At 41.8% G+C, this 18,054-nt stretch overlaps 1 protein-coding gene across 3 annotated transcripts in view; it reads right to left on the reverse strand.

The window, feature by feature from the left end:
- The window catches only part of LOC117547288 (endophilin-B2-like), a gene marked incomplete at its 5' end in the record, with an annotated part of 37,174 nt that extends 19,236 nt beyond the window's left edge, over positions 1 to 17,938 (reverse strand). For 2 of the 3 annotated variants that reach the window (XR_004569152.1, XM_034217899.1), the window contains 8 exon segments: positions 639 to 739; positions 4,202 to 4,291; positions 4,406 to 4,429; positions 7,761 to 7,823; positions 8,998 to 9,090; positions 9,338 to 9,471; positions 17,108 to 17,236; positions 17,927 to 17,938. Coding sequence is in view for 2 of the 3 variants with exons in the window: in XM_034217899.1 (XP_034073790.1) it covers positions 639 to 739; positions 4,202 to 4,291; positions 4,406 to 4,429; positions 7,761 to 7,823; positions 8,998 to 9,090; positions 9,338 to 9,471; positions 17,108 to 17,236; positions 17,927 to 17,938 (646 nt within the window). 3 annotated transcript variants of the gene reach the window in all.
- Between the last annotated feature and the right edge of the window lie 116 nt (positions 17,939 to 18,054).

Genomic DNA, 18,054 nt, shown 5'->3' on the forward strand with positions numbered 1-18,054 from the left:
GCCCCATTAACTGAGTTTTAAACATCACTTTAAATGGAAGATTTAAAGTGATGTTTAAATCTTCCATTTAGGCCCCGCCCACTCGATCGGATCGGCGATCGGTATCGGCCGATACTGATTCCGGCCCAAAAATTGGCGATCGGAGCATCCCTAGACCTAACCTTTTCACTTTAAACTTTTAAACATGTTCGGGAGGCACTGTGATGTCACTGTACCAGCCACTCATATGACCAACGAACAAAACAAACAAAGGACAATGGGATTATATATTATTCTTTTAAAACAACATAGAAACTAGGGAGACGTAGACACATCAGCAAGAGACGCTGAATGTGCTGAACTACAGGAACACAAAGCACTACACTGGGAATATAAGGTTGCATGATGATGATGAATATCATTTAAAACAGGAAATATTTCAGTACAAGTACACGTACACGCTTTTTTAGGACTCAGTTAGTATTACACTAGCTCTGTCCGGAGGATTCTAGTTCGGAAACACCGATATAGATTGACGGCTGCTGCTGTTGCTATGAATGCTATCCTCTAAAGATGGCCGCGACGCCCCAGAATGCACCACGATCCCATTGCCTATACACATGCTACAGAAGAAGCTAGCAGCCGCAGTGAATCCTCACTTGTGGAGCTCCCTCTGCAGGTCCTGCATGTAGTGGTGACACTGGGCGTAGTAGGTGGCCTGAGCCTCGGCAAAATCCTGTAAACAGCGCAGGTGGTTGAGCTGAGGAGAGAGAGAGAGGAGACAAATCAGTCCCCAGCAGAACACAACCAAACTAACAGCGGACATTATACTCGGCTCAACATATGTGCTTATGAAAACTCTTCTTAGAGGGGGGGGGCGATGATGATATGTCGGTTTAACTACCCAGAGGCGGGGGTCTCGTTCATTCCTATGAGAGCTGCTCATTGACGCATGACGACAAAATGGCCTGACATTTTCGAGAGCAAAACGTCACAAATTACCCATCATGCCTAGCTGTCAGAGCAGAAGTACCCGTATGTGCGCTCATAGAGCATGCCCAGTAGAGTTTCCCCTTATACCCCGCTCCCCGAGAGAGAAAATGAATCTGGATTTGGCTTTTAGCGCATTTTACAACTTTAAGGACCTAATGAATCTAATAAGGCTATAAAAGTGATAGTGTTGGGTAGTTTTATTTAGTAAAAATATATATCCGCTAATTTACAGACGTCTCTTTCCCAATGTTAGTGAATGGGAAAAAGTATTTTTTTTAAGCTTCCGTTAGGCAATATTATAAGGAATCATTCTGTACATTTTCATTGTTATGCGGATGATACCCAACTATATTTATCAATCAAGCCTGATGAAATTAATCATCTAAATAAAATTCAAGATTGCCTTAAGGACTTAAAAACGTGGATGACCTTAAACTTTTTGATGTTAAACACGACCAAAACTGAAGTTATTGTACTCGACCCAAAGAATCTACGAAACAAATTATCTAAGGATATACTAACTATGGATGGCATTAATTTGGCCTCCAGTGAGACTGTAAGGAATCTTGGTGTTATATTTGATCAGGATTTATCCTTTAACGCCCACATAAAATCAATTTCAAGGACCGCCTACTTCCATCTACGTAACATTGCAAAAATCAGGCATATCTTGCCTCAAAACGATGCAGAGAAACTAGTCCATGCATTTGTTACTTCAAGGCTGGATTATTGTAACTCTTTATTATCAGGGTGTACCAAGAAGTCAGTCAAGTCGCTTCAGTTGATTCAAAATGCTGCAGCTCGTGCAGAGTTAGGAAAAGGGACCACATTACTCCTGTTCTGGCTGCCTTACACTGGCTCCCTATAGAACACAGGATAGAATTTAAAATTCTTCTTCTCGCCTACAAAGCCCTTAATGGGCAGGCGCCATCTTACCTTAAAGAACTCATTATACCCTACTGTCCTATTAGGGCATTGCGTTCCAAGAATGCAGGGTTGTTGGTTGTTCCTAGAGTCTCTAAAAGTACAATGGGAGCCAGAGCCTTTTCTTATCAAGCTCCACATTTGTGGAATCAGCTTCCAGTTTGTGTTCGGGCGGCAGACACCCTATCCGTTTTTAAGAGTGCGCTTAAGACCTTCCTTTTTGATAAAGCTTATAGTTAGGGCTGATTAGATTCAGCCCCTAGTTTTGCTGATATAGGCTTAGTTTGTCGGGGGACATCTTACTTCTTCCTTCTCTCTGTCTATACCTGTGTACTCTCATGTTCCGATTAACCCAGCTTCGCCAAATGTCTTTCTTTTTGGTGTCTATATACGCCGGGATCCGGAGTCATGGATGATCCTGCGCTCCTCTGTCCTGGATCTTGAGCCCTGGATCTTGAGTCGTGGCTGTGGTCCTGGATCATAGGTCCTGGATGGATATCCTCGTGGATTCATCTTCCTATTATACACGCATGCATTTCCAAACATTTGGACTACCTATGTTGCAAATGTATTATCTTTTCAATTTACACACGGCATCTATTGCACGTCTGTCCGTCCTGGGAGAGGGATCCCTCCTCTGTTGCTCTCCCTGAGGTTTCTCCCATTTTTCCCTTTAAACTGTGGGTTTTCTCTGGAAGTTTTTCCTTGTACGATGTGAGGGTCTAAGGACAGAGGGTGTCGTATTGTCATACTGATATTTTGTACAAACTGTAAAGTCCACTGAGACAAATGTAACATTTGTGATATTGGGCTATATAAATAAACATTGATTGATTGATTGATATTTCTGGGCCGGGTGACATCACGGACTGATACGGAAATTGTAGTACCGCCGTTTGGCCAGTACGAATATTTTCTTCAGAGTCCGGCGCACTTCCCGGGGGCTTGCTGCTGTGTTCCCGTTAGTGTTTACTTCCTGTCTGTCTTCTTCTGCTGTTCCCTTTAGTGTTTACTTCCTGTCTGTCTTCTTCTACTTTTCCTGTTAGTGTTTACTTCCTGTTTGTCTTCTTCTGCTGTTCCTGTTAGGGTTTACTTCCTGTCTGTCTTCTTCTGCTGTTCCTGTTAGGGTTTACTTCCTGTCTGTCTTCTTCTGCTGTTCCCTTTAGTGTTTACTTCCTGTCTGTCTTCTTCTTCTGCTGCTGCTCCCTTTAGTGTTTAATTCCTGTCTGTCTTCTTCTGCTGTTCTTGTTAGTGTTTACTTCCTATCTGTCTTCTTCTGCTGCTGCTGTTCCTGTTAGTGTTTACTTCCTGTGTCTTCTTCTGTTGATTTCTTTGACTTCAAACGCTTTGTCTTTTAACTTTCTTCTTTCTCTCCCTTCATTCTCCTTAGCAACAGTAATTGTTTTACTTCAACCATTGAAATGTCCAAATTGACCAATCAGAATCGGCGATTCAACTTAGCCACGTAATAAATGAATTTAAAATATAGTGAAGTTCAGTGAAGTTCTACATTTCCAATGCTTAGCGTTATGAGCGGTTGATAATTGTAACCCTGATCACTATGAGCAGTTTCCACTGTGCATTCAAAGCTAAAGTGAACCCAGCACAACTTTAAAGCACATGTGCCTGTGTGAATGTGCCAAACACAAGCCTGTCCTGCATCAGACAGAACTTAATTTAAGCCAAATCCTGATGTTTAAAAAAAGTGTTTTATTGCGTTTTTTGTTTTGTTTCAATTCACAGAGGAAGACCCGGATTTAAAACTGCTCGCAGGGTTGATATATTGTGTAATATAATATTATATATTTTATTGAAAACTATATGATTTTTTAAGTTACATTTAGACCCAACATGGAGTAAATAATGTTTTACAGCATTTCTTAGAGTGCTGAGAATTCTTGTGGACAGTTAATTAATCATGTATCTATTTGTTGGGCTTAAGGGTTTAAATGTGTGGAATTGGCCTATAAATTACCTCCTATTCGTTAGGTTAGATTTTCTGTAAATTGTAGTTTCTAAGCAGTAGTGTTTTGGTGAAATATGAGGTTGTATAGCCTCAGTGACGTACATGGTTGGTCCATGAACAACAGGAGCTGATGAGGTAATGCCTAACACTCCAGCAGGCCAGAGACAATATCTCTCCAAACATCCTACCATTTTCTCTGCTCTTCTGTATTTGGCTCATATTTCTGATACAGTCATTCATGTTGCTCAACCCCATGACATCACTGCTGTGTTCAGGGTTGTCTTGTGACTGTGACTAAGAGTTTTTGTCAGTGGCCCAGAGGGGATCCCTTGCACTCACATGTGTGCTGCTGATTCCCTCCAGCAGCAGCCGGGTGACCTCAGCCTGCCGGTCAAACTCCGTCTGCGCCACACGCAGATCGTGCTCCGCCTGCACACAGTTGTGGAGGGGCAGGAAAGACACATTTAGAGGATTGTATAAACATATTTAACTGTATCTAGGAGCAGTCAGAAACAAACAATATCCACTAGTGAAGGTACTTACTTTGTCCACTTCCTCACTCAGCAGCTGAGAGAAGCAACATGAGGACAGAAAAAAAGCAGGCATCAACACTGTCTCATTAACACTCACACTTCAATGCAGGAAATCACCAATCTGAAACTACGAGGAGCTAGATGTGGGTTAGTAAGCTCAAACTACTTTCAGGATGTTCTTCAGCTAGCCTGTTACTATGACAATTTCAACCTCAAGTTTAATGGAGGTTAACTTGATCTGAACCACTGATACCAGGCCAGTTTGAAGCACCCATTTCAAATCAAACATTTAAAAACTGTTTATTTAATTTAATGTATTTTATTAACCTATTTATAATTCAACTTTTTATTTGACTAATTTGTATTCTGTGTGCAATAGTCAAGATGCAGGAGCCACCAGTATCAGACTTTACTAATCAATGTCCTGATCATGTTTATAGCAACTGATATGCCAGATTTTAAATGAGAGCAATCAACACAGGTCTCTCTTGAAAAAGAGATCTATGATCTCAAGGGACCAATCTGGTTAAATAAAGGTTTGAAATGAAATGAACACATGTCTGACTTCACTTAGAATGTAACCATCATACCAGCTTTTCTCTCATTTGGGAGATTAACTGTAATATTAACCACAATATTCTTAAAAGCATGATACATGTTAGCGTCAGCATTAACATAATACTGGACCTTCCAAACAACAGGAGCACTATAAAATACACTCGATGAATAATCTTTGAAACTCTCTGACACATCATTATTTCCATAGCTAGTGATGGCTTTCCTTCCAGGTGCATTCAGGGTCTCTCAAACAACTCTGTTCATATGCATTCGATGTATTGAATACAACATATTTATGTTTGTTTTAACCTATTTTAATCAAGTGAGATTTTTCTCATTACATATGACCGTCTATCCTCTTTACCGTTTTATACTTTGTGCTGTAATTTCTGTAGGAAAGTGCTTTACAGATAAATCATTATAATTACATTTTTAAACCAGGCCCTCAAGGTGCCTAACCAAGCATATCATGGTAATTTGGTAAAGTGTCTGTATGCCTTTTACAAAGAAGAATGTTTGTGATCTGAGAAACTGAGCTGGGCTGAAGTGTGTGTGTGTGTGTGTGTGTGTGTGTGTGTGTGTGTGTGTGTGTGTGTGTGTGTGTGTGTGTGTGTGTGTGTGTGTGTGTGTGTGTGTGTGTGTGTGTGTGTGTGTGTGTGCGTCAGCTGCAGCAGTTGACCAGCAGCCTGAACCCTTGTTGACCTTTACTCTACTTTCTGCAGCTGCTCGCTCACCAATGCCTGTTGTACAGCGCCCTCCTGTGTGTAACATTTCACATTTAAACTTTATTATAATATGTTTAGCTGTTTTTCTTCACTACTTTTTCCCTTCTCTTTTATTTGAGCTTTCAGTGTATTTTGTGTCATTTTTTGTGTACGTAAAGTGGGATGCTTGATCAAGATACTAAGGGATTGAACCGCTGTATGTAAAACAGCTCCACATTGCAGTGTTATACCCCATCTACATGGAGGACGCCATGTTAAGAGTTAGAAAGTGACTTTAAGACCACTAATGATGCAGTTTGTCCTCATCAGCCATTTTATTTCTGTGCATCTGTTACCTCCTGCTAGTGTTGTGACCCTTTTATGGTGAAATATTTGACATTGTATGTATTTGACAATGTCTATATGTATTTGTTAAATTAAGGATTTGTTTCTGGTAATGATATAGTAAAAGGTTTGCTTTTATCTAAATATGACATAGTTAATACACCTGAACAAAAAAAGTCTTTACTTCAATTTTGTTCCTGTTATTTACTATTTATTGGGACAGGATTTGACCAATAGGTAAAACATCCTAACCACAACACAGACTAAATGACAGGAGACTCACTACCACTATCACCAGGACCTAATCTGGTTTCTGCTCCCAGATGTTCCAACCTTGCTCTGCTCGGCTGCAGCGGGATCCGTCTCCAGATCCCAGCTCTCCCAGCCGCTGTGCAGCTGGGTCAGTTACAGAGCAACACAGAAACGCTATAAATGTGATTACTTAAGCTGACATCATCACAGAGAACACATCCATGTTTCACTGCACTTCTTACTTTCTCATTTTAAGTCTACATTTTCTCTCTCAAAGAAGAGCTTTTGGCACTGTTGCTCTGAGCTTAGCTCTTGCTGAAAGTCTAAGACGGCTTCAAACCTGTGTTTTTAGAAAACTAAATCACAGCATCTCCCAAACCCCACAGCTGTGTTCTCAGAGGCTCAGCTTTAAACTGCACCCCAGGTTTGGGCTGAACCGGGCTGCTGTGTTCTGTAGAATCACCAATAATGCCACTACAGATCCTTTTTACACCATTCGGATCACAAGTACTTCCATTTTTGTATTTGTTATACTTCTACTTCATTTCCTTCACCACTTTATTTAGGTCAGTAATTTGAAGATAAGGATTTTACAAAATATATGATACAATGTTATGGATTAAATGACAGCTCAACCTTAACCCACTAATTCCTTCAAATTCTACTTAAACTTTTAATCAAATGTTTCTGTGAAATGTTTGGTTTTTGTGACCAGTTAGACTCATTAAGGCCATTGTTTCCCTTTATTATGCTATACTCTGCTATGACAAGTGCAACTACGGAAGTGGATTGGAGTCTTTCAGAGCCTGTCACAGTTCCAGATCATACCAGTGTAAAGCTATAGTAATCATAGTCTTTCTATATATAAGTAAAAGTATAAACAGCATGCAACAATATCAAAACTTGCTAAACATGCTCATGTCTTTATTATATTTGTGTTGCAAAGGTCATGCCACAGCCTGACAAGCCTAACTTGTTTAAGAATTCAAAATGCAGCCCCCACTTCAATCCATAAAGCATTCCAAATATATATCATGTGCAGTGCTCATTAGTAGCCGTCATCCCATGCAGTTTAAATATACTGGGACAGCGTTACACTGGTGAGTACATGTGAAAGGATTTCAGGAGCCTTTTGCTTCATTTACATTCTTTTAGTGGTTTGAGTAAGAGTACTTTTTAGAAATTCTAACAATGTGTTTTTGAAAATGTATGAAACTAAAAAAAGTCTCCATACCTAACAAACTGACTTTCTACGAATAAATTCAAGATGTTTTTTAAGCTAGACTATATACATGTTCTGAAGCCTCAGGATGCTTCCGACACAACATTCAATAGCGTTAGCCAACGAGCTGCTGGGTCAGGTGAGGCTGCAGCAGCTCTGTGCCCTGATGTGAGCTACATCATCTGTCTTTTGGAGTATGTGGTGTTCTACGGCTCTGTGCCTGTTAGCATGTTAGCCTAGCTCCTGCTGGGGGACAGACCCTGCAGTTTGTGATGGACTCTTACCGCTGATGCACTGGCAGAAAGAACATAATTGCGAGGCCTGGTCTCCTGAAAATCAGGTGCAGCCTACAAACAAGAGCAGGGAGGAGGAGACACATGTTGGCACAGTCATGCATTACAATCATAAAGCAGAACAACAACAACAGTTAGCCAAAAGCAAAGCAGCATGAGCAGAACACTGAGAACACGCTGTGGGGTCTCATAGCAACGCGGTGCAAATTATTTATGACTGGATCATTTATTAATTGCTGTTAAAGTATAAATAGAATGCTTTAGTAAGTTTTGCTTTAACTTAACTTATTATCCTCACAGGATTATTTTATTAATTTGAAGCAGACTCAGTCCAGTCTGTAGCTGTGAGAGGGTCTCCATCCTTTACTGTACGGAGCAGAGGCCTGTTTCACAGACACATGTAGTTCAGCTGTCGCTGGACTCCACTCAGGTTTTCACAGAGCTGGTTCACTTTGAACCTGCATAGATCATCATGGTGAGCTACGCTGCTGAAAACATTCTAGGTGAGGGATACATAATGCAGTACCAGAATCTCAAGGTGTTTATTTAACTTTGGGCTTTTTCCCATTATTATGCTGACCTTTTCTTCTTCTATGGATATTTTTTGACTGCTGAATATGTCAAACAATGCTTACCCTATTGAGAGAGGTCTATCACAATTATTTTTGACATTTCCTTATAATTCTAAATCGTCTTATTTGTTTGATTATGTATACAGTTTTAGGTGGCTGAATATTATTATGCTTCATGACACCAGCGCTAATGTTAGCTCAGTGCAGCCTGTGTGTTCTGGCTACAGACACAGCATCGTGTGGTCGGTATTAAGAGGCTTTTCTTTTTGAGTTACATGCAACAATGCAGCCATCAGAACATCTGAGAAGCTTTTATTTCCTTTTAAAGATGCCGTTTTCTCAGCACAGACATGCTATCTGAAGAAGTGCAACACAATGACTGCAGAGGTTATCGTTGAGAAAGCGAGACTTTATGATCTGACATGAAAATGCAAGTTTTTTGCTTCCTGCTATTCTGCCTGCCATGTGTGATATAGACTGCAACTCTCTTCTTTGGGCTTTTTCAGTCATTTAATGTACAGATAGCTAGCACAAGATGCAGCACATTAACAGTGGGCATTAATAAAAGTAAAACAAATGCCAAAGTTTCCTCACTGCAATCACCTTCTCTCAGCTATAGCATCAGCAGACACAACAGAACCACCGTTTCATCTTACCGCTGCTTTGGCTTCTGCCTGCTTGGCTTTTTTCAGGCGTGCTTTGCAGATGTCGAGATCCAGTCGCCGATTTTCCATTAGTCGCCTCTCTTTCTAAAAAGGAGACAGGAAGCATCCAATCAGAAACCAGGGACCTGCTACAGAAAACAGTCGTTTGAAAAACGAGGTTTCTATTCAGCTAACGGCACAGTGAAGCTCTCTACAAAAATAAGCTCCAAATCTGTTTTATTGAACAAGTCAAAGTGATGTCCATGGCAGCATACCATCATATACTCCTGCTGTTTCTGTTGGGGTTTATACCAACACAATGTCTAACAGTATAGTATAGAGGAAGTCTTACTGATATAGTCCTCCAGTCTCCTTCCAGGAAGTTGCGTAGAGGAGTGAGGAAGGTGGCAGCTGAGGTTTGGAGGAGCTCACGCTCAGCCCCGCCGAGTCTCTTCTGGTACTCCCCCACTGTGATTAGGGTGCTGCCTGCACATACACACATGCACACACCTATTACACATTATGTCAAATCAGACCAACAGATGTTTTGGTTGCCCCGACCCCCCAGGGGGCGCCAGGGGGGTCACGCAAAGTTTAAGGGAAACAGAATTTTTTATTTTAAAAAAAAAAAAAAAAAAGTTTTCTTTTTTTAGATGTTATTAATAACTGTATATCAATCAATCTATGTGTCCTTTGATGCCAATCTTTTAATATTTTTTGTTTTTGAATCACACAGACACCCTTCAAGCCAATCAAAATCGAGCTGCCGCTACTGAGAGTAAAAATCTGCTCAGCTTTTGGAGCAAGTGAGAGCTAGTGAATGTTTCGCTCTGCAGCTGGATGAGAGCACGGATGTAGCAAATGTCGCAGAATTGCTTGCATACATCAGATTTATTTAAAAAGACAACTTTGTTGAGGAAATATTATTTTGCAAAGCACTGGAAGGTGGGACCACATGAAGAGACATTTTCCAAGTTTTAGATGAGTACATCATCTCAAATGGACTTGACTGGTCTCGTTGTGTGGGTGTGTGTTCAGATGGGGCAGTGGGGCTGTGACAGGCAAAGAAAGCGGAGTGACAGCTTTGATCAGGCAGAAGGCCCCAAATGTAGTGGCAACACACTGCATGCTCCATCGCGAGGCACTTGTACACATCATTTTTTTTAAAACAGGGGGGTCCCCGCCAGAGGATAATGCTATATGGGGGTCCTTGGGATGGCAAAGTTTGGGAACCCATGGCCTAGAGCAGGCATCCTCAAACTACGGACTCCGGTCCGGATCCGGACCGAACCAGCACTGTCTCCGGACTCTGAGCAAATTATACTTTTCATATGTATGATCTCTCTGTATTATATGTGAGACAAATCGCCACAAACGCATTCGCAACGAGTCAAAATTATCCGCTATGTCCACTGCAAACAGCGCTCTGCATGTCTGACTGTTCCACTGTGTTCCACCTGTGTGTGTCAACGCTTTGGTCCAATCACATTCAGCATCCAGTCAGCGTTTTTTTCCCCCAAACAATCTGCGAATCAGAGGCACAGTAGGGCGGGTCTTCGCGGAATGCGGGTGGGAAAAATGTGTGTGTCTCTTTCAACCTGTCTAAGTCAGAGCGAGAATTAAAACAAAAACAAAAAAAATTCAGAGCGAGAGTTAACAGCTAATCTAGTTCCATCTGTACTGTAGCTAGTAGCCTAGTTTCACCTACCGGGGTGGCAACTGACACCCTAAAAATAGGCCTTGCCACCCCAGTTGGCAGCTTTGTTTTGAAAGAAAAGTTGTGGCTCATCGGACATTTATGAGAGAAAGTCTCTAATGTCCGAGTGCAAGTGAATGCAGCACAAGATGCACGTCATGTAACCCCTCCCCCGGTCCTGGCGCGAGCGTGGACATACGATTTGGCGGCGATTTCATTTTTAACTGGACGGCGCAAAACGAGAAGCATTCGGACCCAAGCACTGAAGGAATGAGGTATTTGCGGTCTACAATGACAGAGAAGAGACTGTCAGTGTGGCTGCACTCAGCATTGAATCAAAACGCACTAAAGCTGTTGATCTTAATACGTTTGTGAGGCGTTTTGCTGAACAAGATGGTAATCGCCGCATTCAGCTGTAATAGACATGTCAACTTGATGCTCTGCTCACGGATGAGCATACACAACTATTAAGATGATGACCTTACGTGTGTAAATATATTTTTTTTCTTTGAGGGGGTCTGCCCCCAAAAAACAGTTTTAAGTCCTGAGAAAGTCAAATAAGACGGTGTTTAAAACTACACTGCCCAGCCAAAAGAAAGTAACCACTTTGATTGAACTAGGCCAGTAGGTAAGGACTTTCCACTGGATAATAACTGCAGTATAAAAGAAGAATGCATGACTGAAGTGATGGAGACCATGTTGAAGGCAAACAAAAAGAGGAAATAACAGGTCAAATCAAGCAAATCCCCCTCTCAGATTCCACAGCAACCAGAAGAACATAAATACTGGCTGGTGATTTGATTAATCAGCTTTGTGATGGAATAAAAAATGCACAGTGCATTTCCTTAGCTGTGGGTGAGTCCACTGACACCACTGACAATGCTCAGTTGCTGGTGTTTGTGAGTTTTTATGATGAGGCAAAGGGGGAGTTTGTTGAAGATGTGTTGGGCCTGACGAACCTCAGTGGACGCACAAGGGGGGCAAGACATTTATAAAGCAATAATGGGAATGCTGAATGAAAGAGGGTGCAGCTGCCTTTATTCATAACTGTGCAGCTCTTACACTGCAACTCTGAGAGATCAAGCACAGACACAATAACAATGAAAACTGCTGCATACAGATTATTTTTGTTTTTGCAACCTCGTGTTAAGAATCTTGTTGCAATTGTTTAAAAGTTTGAATGACCGTAATAAACGGACCTTTGTCTTATTGAAACATTTATTTTGGACCTTTAAGATTTGTATTTGAGTACCCCTGGCCTAGAGTAACTAAAAGAGCTGGATAACAGTAAAGATCCGGCAGTGGCTCAGTCAGTAGGGGCTTGGACTGTGAGCCGTAGAGTTGCCGGTTCAAGTCCCCGACGAGACCTAAATATGGAGTGTGGACTGCTACTTGGAGAGGTCCCAGTTCACCTCCTGCCCTGCTGTGGTGCTCTTGAGCAAGGCACTGGACAACCCCCCACCCGCCTCACTGTGCAATATCTGCCCACTGCTCCTACTAGACTCCTGGTGCTAGGATGGGTTGAAAGCAGAGAACAAATGTCACTGTGTGCTAGGGCTGTGCAATTAATCGTATTTTAATCGCGATTACGATTATGGCTTGCGACGATTATGAAAACAGCATAATTGACAAAATACGATTATTTTGCTGGGTGCGCTTTCGCCCCTCCCTAAAAGCCCACTCAGCCACGTGGGAGTGACATGTGTTGTGAGTGTTCAGCGCGAGCGAAGATGTCAAAACAAGAGCAGCAACTCGTTAAAAAGAAGGGTCAAACTATTTCCACTATTTGCAAGTACTTTGCCATTACATTTCACATCGCTAAAGATATGTGCCCAGTTAGCACTGTTAGCAACCAGGGCTTTAAGCAACTTGTCAACACGTTGGACAAGCGTTACGCGATGCCGTCTCGGTATTATTTCAGCAGGTCTGCGCTGCCTGCGCTATGTGACAAATGCCGTGGGGAAGTTGAGAGAGATCTGGCTTCAGCTGACTACTTTGCTACCACAACAGACCTATGGTCTAGCCCAGGGGTGCCCAACCAGTCGATCGCGAGATGTGTCTAAAAATAGAACAACAATATTCTGTTTTATCGTTAATGTCCTGTAACATAATCTTCCTGTGCCAGAATAATGCACTTGAACGCATCAAAGCTTTGTGATTGGCCGGCGTCACCCCATGTGTCGGGGCGTGGCTGAGGGTCTTCAGTACAGGTGGCAATATCGTCACCTGCCTGCGCTCATCTCTGAAACCAGACCATGTAAACAGGCTGGTGTTTCTAGCGAACAATCTTTAACATGATGACATGAGCAGCCCTACCAGCATTTGCCATGGTGGCCAAAACATTTTTATTTGGTCTTAAATTGAAGTTCAACATTTATTTCCTGTTACTTCTGGACCATGACGGTGGGCCAGCCTTCAACTTTTAACTGAGTGGAATATGTTGAATATGTTTTACCAAAATGTTGGCTATTTGTTAAGGAGTTTTCAGTAGGTTGTGACAGTGCACTGCAACATGTTTGATTTCATTTATTTTGGTCTAATTTATTTGTATTTATCATATTAATAATATATGTTTAGTATGGTTTTGGAAGTGCGCTCCAACATATTTGTTGATCTTGTTTATTGGTAAAATATTATTTGTTTTAAAGTTCAATAAATGGTCAATGAATAATCGTCAAAATAATCGTGATATCAATTATTGACCCAAATAATCGTGATTATGATTTTTGCCATAATCGCACAGCCCTAGTGTGTGCTGTTTGCTCGGCATGTGTGACCCTCCAATTTTATCTATCTTCTAATGTAACCAAGCTGCTGCTGGCCACGCCCCTTTGGAGCATCCACATGCAAGCAGTGAGCTCTGTGAAGAGAAGACTGTCTACCAGCAGAAACTTAGCTAAACGCTGCTGTGATTAAACACCATATTATGTTCCAAACCACATCAAGCATTCTTTCTGAAACAGTATGGAGCTCAAAAGCTTTCTCTCTCTCACAAGTTTACCACAAGGCAGTGGCGAGCCGTGACTTTTATACCTAGGCCCTCTGACCCCCTCCCCTTACCTCGAAAAATAGTTATTACGTCACAGCGTATACTTCAGCGGAATATCAAAACAACGGCCCGGGGTGCAAAACGCATCAATGACAGGCTGTGGTGTCATTGACAGCGACCCTCTACCACATAAAACAACACCTGTAAATAACCCAATTTGTGTTCTTTGAAATATTGGATATCGCATTGTGTTTGTTACTTTCGTTGCAGTTGTATATATGTCTTAAGTGTAATTTGGCTTGGCTTCCTATTTTGTATGGACATGCTTTTATTTTGAAGGCGAGTTTACGCTGTTGACAGGAAGTTGTTGTTGCTATGGAATAGTGCTGTAGCGACGCGTCGGTCGACTTCAAAATATCGTCGACGACATATTTCCGCGTCGACGCGTCGCTACACACACGTGGGTCACCCAAAGCAACAAGCAGTTCGCAATCGCACTTCAAACACAATGGAGACTGAAACGGCTACCACCTCCTCCTCACAGGATTGCGCACGAAGCCCCCAAACGAAAACATCTCGCCCTAGGTCTTCAAAAGCATGGGAATATTTTAAAGTTAGTCCAAAATGCAAAGATATTTATATATTTATATCTCACTGAGACTGCTGCATAGCCTAGCAGAAGCAGCAGCTAGCTGTGGTGGCTACCATTAGCAGCTAGCATTTGCTCTCCGATTTTTACATAAAATGGAATTATGGATTATAAATTCAATCATTCTTTTATACATAGACGTTAAAAACCTATGGATTAACCGATTCAGCCGCGTTTTTTCTCATTTTATTGCCATTGAACACGTCTTTTGATCAGATTACGGTGGTGAGACGATCTCCCGAGAAGCTCTGTGAAGGTACGTGTTGTGATGACTGTATTTGCTTCCCCTGTCGCGAGTCCGGATCACTCAGTGATGATACTATATACCTACATAATCTGTGGAGTCTCAGCTTTAATCGAATATATTGTATGTGCAGCTACGATAAGTAATAAGGGTACTTTTATCTTGAGTTCTGTGCCAATGTCCGTTAGCATTTTTCGCTCAGGGGTCATTTAGATGCTTCTTATGAGACTTGTGTTTTGTTTTGGTAAACATGGTTTGTATCGTCAATTAACTGAGATTATTTCCGTTAATCTGGTATAACACATTAATAGGTTCTTAAATATTAAGATCCCCTGAGACACAGTATCATGAAAAAAAATTGTTTACATTACGTTTTTTTTACATTACGTTTTTTATGAATTGAGCAACAGAAAAATAATCGTTAGATTAGTCGACTAATCGATCAAATAATCGCCCGATTAATCGTTTTCAAAATAATCGTTTCCCCCCAGCACTACTATGGAAACAATAAAAGCTTCACAGCGGGCGGAACTTGTCATAAAGTCCGCGATAATAAAACCCACCCATTTAGATGGAAGATATGATTGGTCAATTGTACTGTCATTTGACATTACTCTCTTGTTCAGTTACTATAGCGGGCCCTCTGTGAATTTACAGCAGGACCACCAATCAGCTACCCTCTTCACAGTAACTCGCAGAGAGGAGCTTCTTTCATTTAACCCTTCACATTCAAACAGAAACTGAATAGGCAGATTCGAAGAATTTATTTATTTGGAAATGTTATTTACCGATTGGACGATGCAGCGCATGCACTGATCTGATGCTTCTTAACATGAGAGCAGTTTAACAGCGGAGTGAAAATAACAGATTAAACTCACAGTTTATACAGTGTTTTGTTTCAATTCATGTATCATCTAGTTAAAAATATGCGATATATCTGAACCACAAAGTGGACAAAAATCATTGTATTAATTTATTGGAAAAAAATGTCCTGATCTCCAATTCATTTTTATTATGAACACAATAACAGGAACAGCTTTTTTCGTTTTACATTTGTATTTATATTCATTTTCATTCAGTCACAGCTGAGACATGAATTACGTGATTTGGCTCAGTTTAACAGCCAACACAAGTGTAGTGCCGTTACTTCATGTTATTTTTATGCCTACAACAATAGTGCAACCTCTGTTCACGTTTATTTAACCCACAATATTTCTGTTATGCTTTCTCTTCTCTCAATTATTTTCTTTCTATTGCGCACTCAAATAAATATTAAACTAGTGTTTGTTTATACATTTTAAGAATGGCTTTTATCTGTTTTTGAAAATGAGTTCTTATTTTATTTTTATTTATTTGGGTCTACAACAGCATGTGGGGAGGGGGGGGATTGTTTGTGTGTGACAGACGATCAGCTGTGCGGCGTCATCACAAACGGACGTCGCTTCACGTTTCCTTGCGTCTCTCCATGCATCCCTGGTGGGAGGGACTAACGGCCCCTACACACGGCGGCGTGCGTTGCCGCTTCAACGCTTCTGCCCATTCACTTTGAATGGGGTGACGTCACGATTCGCCGAACTGCATTGTGGGAGCAAAGCGTAGCTTCTCTCGCGGTGCTCGCTGCAAAGGTAGAGCAATGTTCTACTTTTGCCGCCTCGACGGAGGCGTCAGCCAATCAAATCCCGCGTATGCAAATCTGACAGCACAAGCGCTAGCCAATCAAACCGCGTGTATGTTGGGAGAGTCAGACCGCAGTTATTTCCCATATCAAAAAATGGAGGAGGAAATTATCGTGGTGTTAGGGAATCACCCGGTACTATATGACCAGTCCCTCTTTACATACAGGGATACAAACCGGAGGAGCCAGGCATGGGGGGAGGTGGCAGAGACAGTGGGTGAAACTGGTAGGTTTTCGCCTGTTTGGGGAGTTTATAGCCAGTGTACTTCGTTTGAATGGACAGCTAGCAAGCATAGACAGTATATTTAGCCAGCATGGATGTAGCGTGAATGCTTTGCTTTGTATGTCCGGGGCGGGATATTCATGTGATTGGTTGTTGGCCGCGTTGTTCGTAAAAAATCCCCAAACTTCAGACACGCCCACCGCCAAGCGGTAACGCACGCTGCCGTGTGTAGGGGCAGTAAGACGCAAGTGAGGGATGCAGGGATGGAAGTTAAGAGAAGTGAGACGCAGCTCATATTACTTCCAAAACGCGTCGCGCATTGTTTCTGACACAGCGATATTTCTGATAGGGAACGATAGGTTGGGACGTGGGCGGGAGTTCAGAGTAAAGCCAGCCCACATTTGAGTAATGTCGTCATGACTGCAGCAAATCTGGATCAGCTCCGTTGTACCTCCATTTTTAGAGATGTGGGTAAGGAGGGTTGTATTTTCTGACACTTTGAGAGACTCCTTACACAACGGGGACACATATTTATGTATAAAAGACATAATTTCATAATAGGTGACCTTTAACAACTATCAAGTACTTCATGAACACAAAGCACACATACGGGCAGCAACATGAGTTTGAGTGGCAGCACACTGACCGTACGGGGTCCCGGGGCCAAACTCGTTGGCGGCCTCCAGCATGTACTGGCCCAGCAGCTCGGGGTTGGTGGTTCTGGAGGGGAGCTTCTTATCCAGCTTATCATAGATGAACTCCTCTATCCGAGCACCTGGAGGAAAGGGTACAGAGATCATTGTGAGACTGAACACATAAGGTGAAACATTCAGATTCAGAATAGAGCGAAGTTGCATGACAAAGTGCAGAATGGTTTGTTCTTCCAATGGCTTGGGTCCATTAAAATATCAGTTATATTAAAAACATTTCTATTTACTATACATTAAAATGAGGTGCTGGTGTTGGAGGCAGAGTGTCCTAAGAACGGTCCTTGAGGCTTAAAAAGAGGGCTTAATATTGTGCTGTGGACATTATGCAACATGACAGTATGCTGAATTCAGCATTCCCATGAATGTGTCCACGTCCAGCCTTTATTTTATGCTAGCCTTTATAAGATATTAATATTAGTGATACTAGCACAGCTTATTTTTAGAATGTAACCATGAAGGCAGTGTTGGATGCAGCCAATCAGAAAGCGTTTACAGGTGTCTTCCTGCTCATCAGTAATTCAACAACTTCATTTCTCTCACATATACATCTACACTTCACCCGTCCCGTTACCAATCAATGAAAAAGGTTCTTATTTATGGGTTAACTATCATTTTCGTGTTAACATGTGAAACAGTATGTTTTGTAAATGAAGGCTGGGCGCCACGCTGCCGGTCTATATGCCACAGTGAGCTGCACTCATTAAGGAAGGGAGGCTCAGTGTGGTGAGTTCAGTGTCCTCACACAGCAGACTTACCTGTGTGGTCCACTGAAGCATGGAGGTGAAAAAACACAAAGGTCAAAGTTAGAAATTACAGAGAGCCATGCTACTACAGTCTGTCACAGTTTAATGTAGCACCATGACTATGGTGTTATTTGTGTGCC

The sequence above is a fragment of the Gymnodraco acuticeps genome, unplaced genomic scaffold (genome assembly GCF_902827175.1).
Source record: "Gymnodraco acuticeps unplaced genomic scaffold, fGymAcu1.1, whole genome shotgun sequence".
Taxonomy (NCBI): domain Eukaryota; kingdom Metazoa; phylum Chordata; class Actinopteri; order Perciformes; family Bathydraconidae; genus Gymnodraco; species Gymnodraco acuticeps.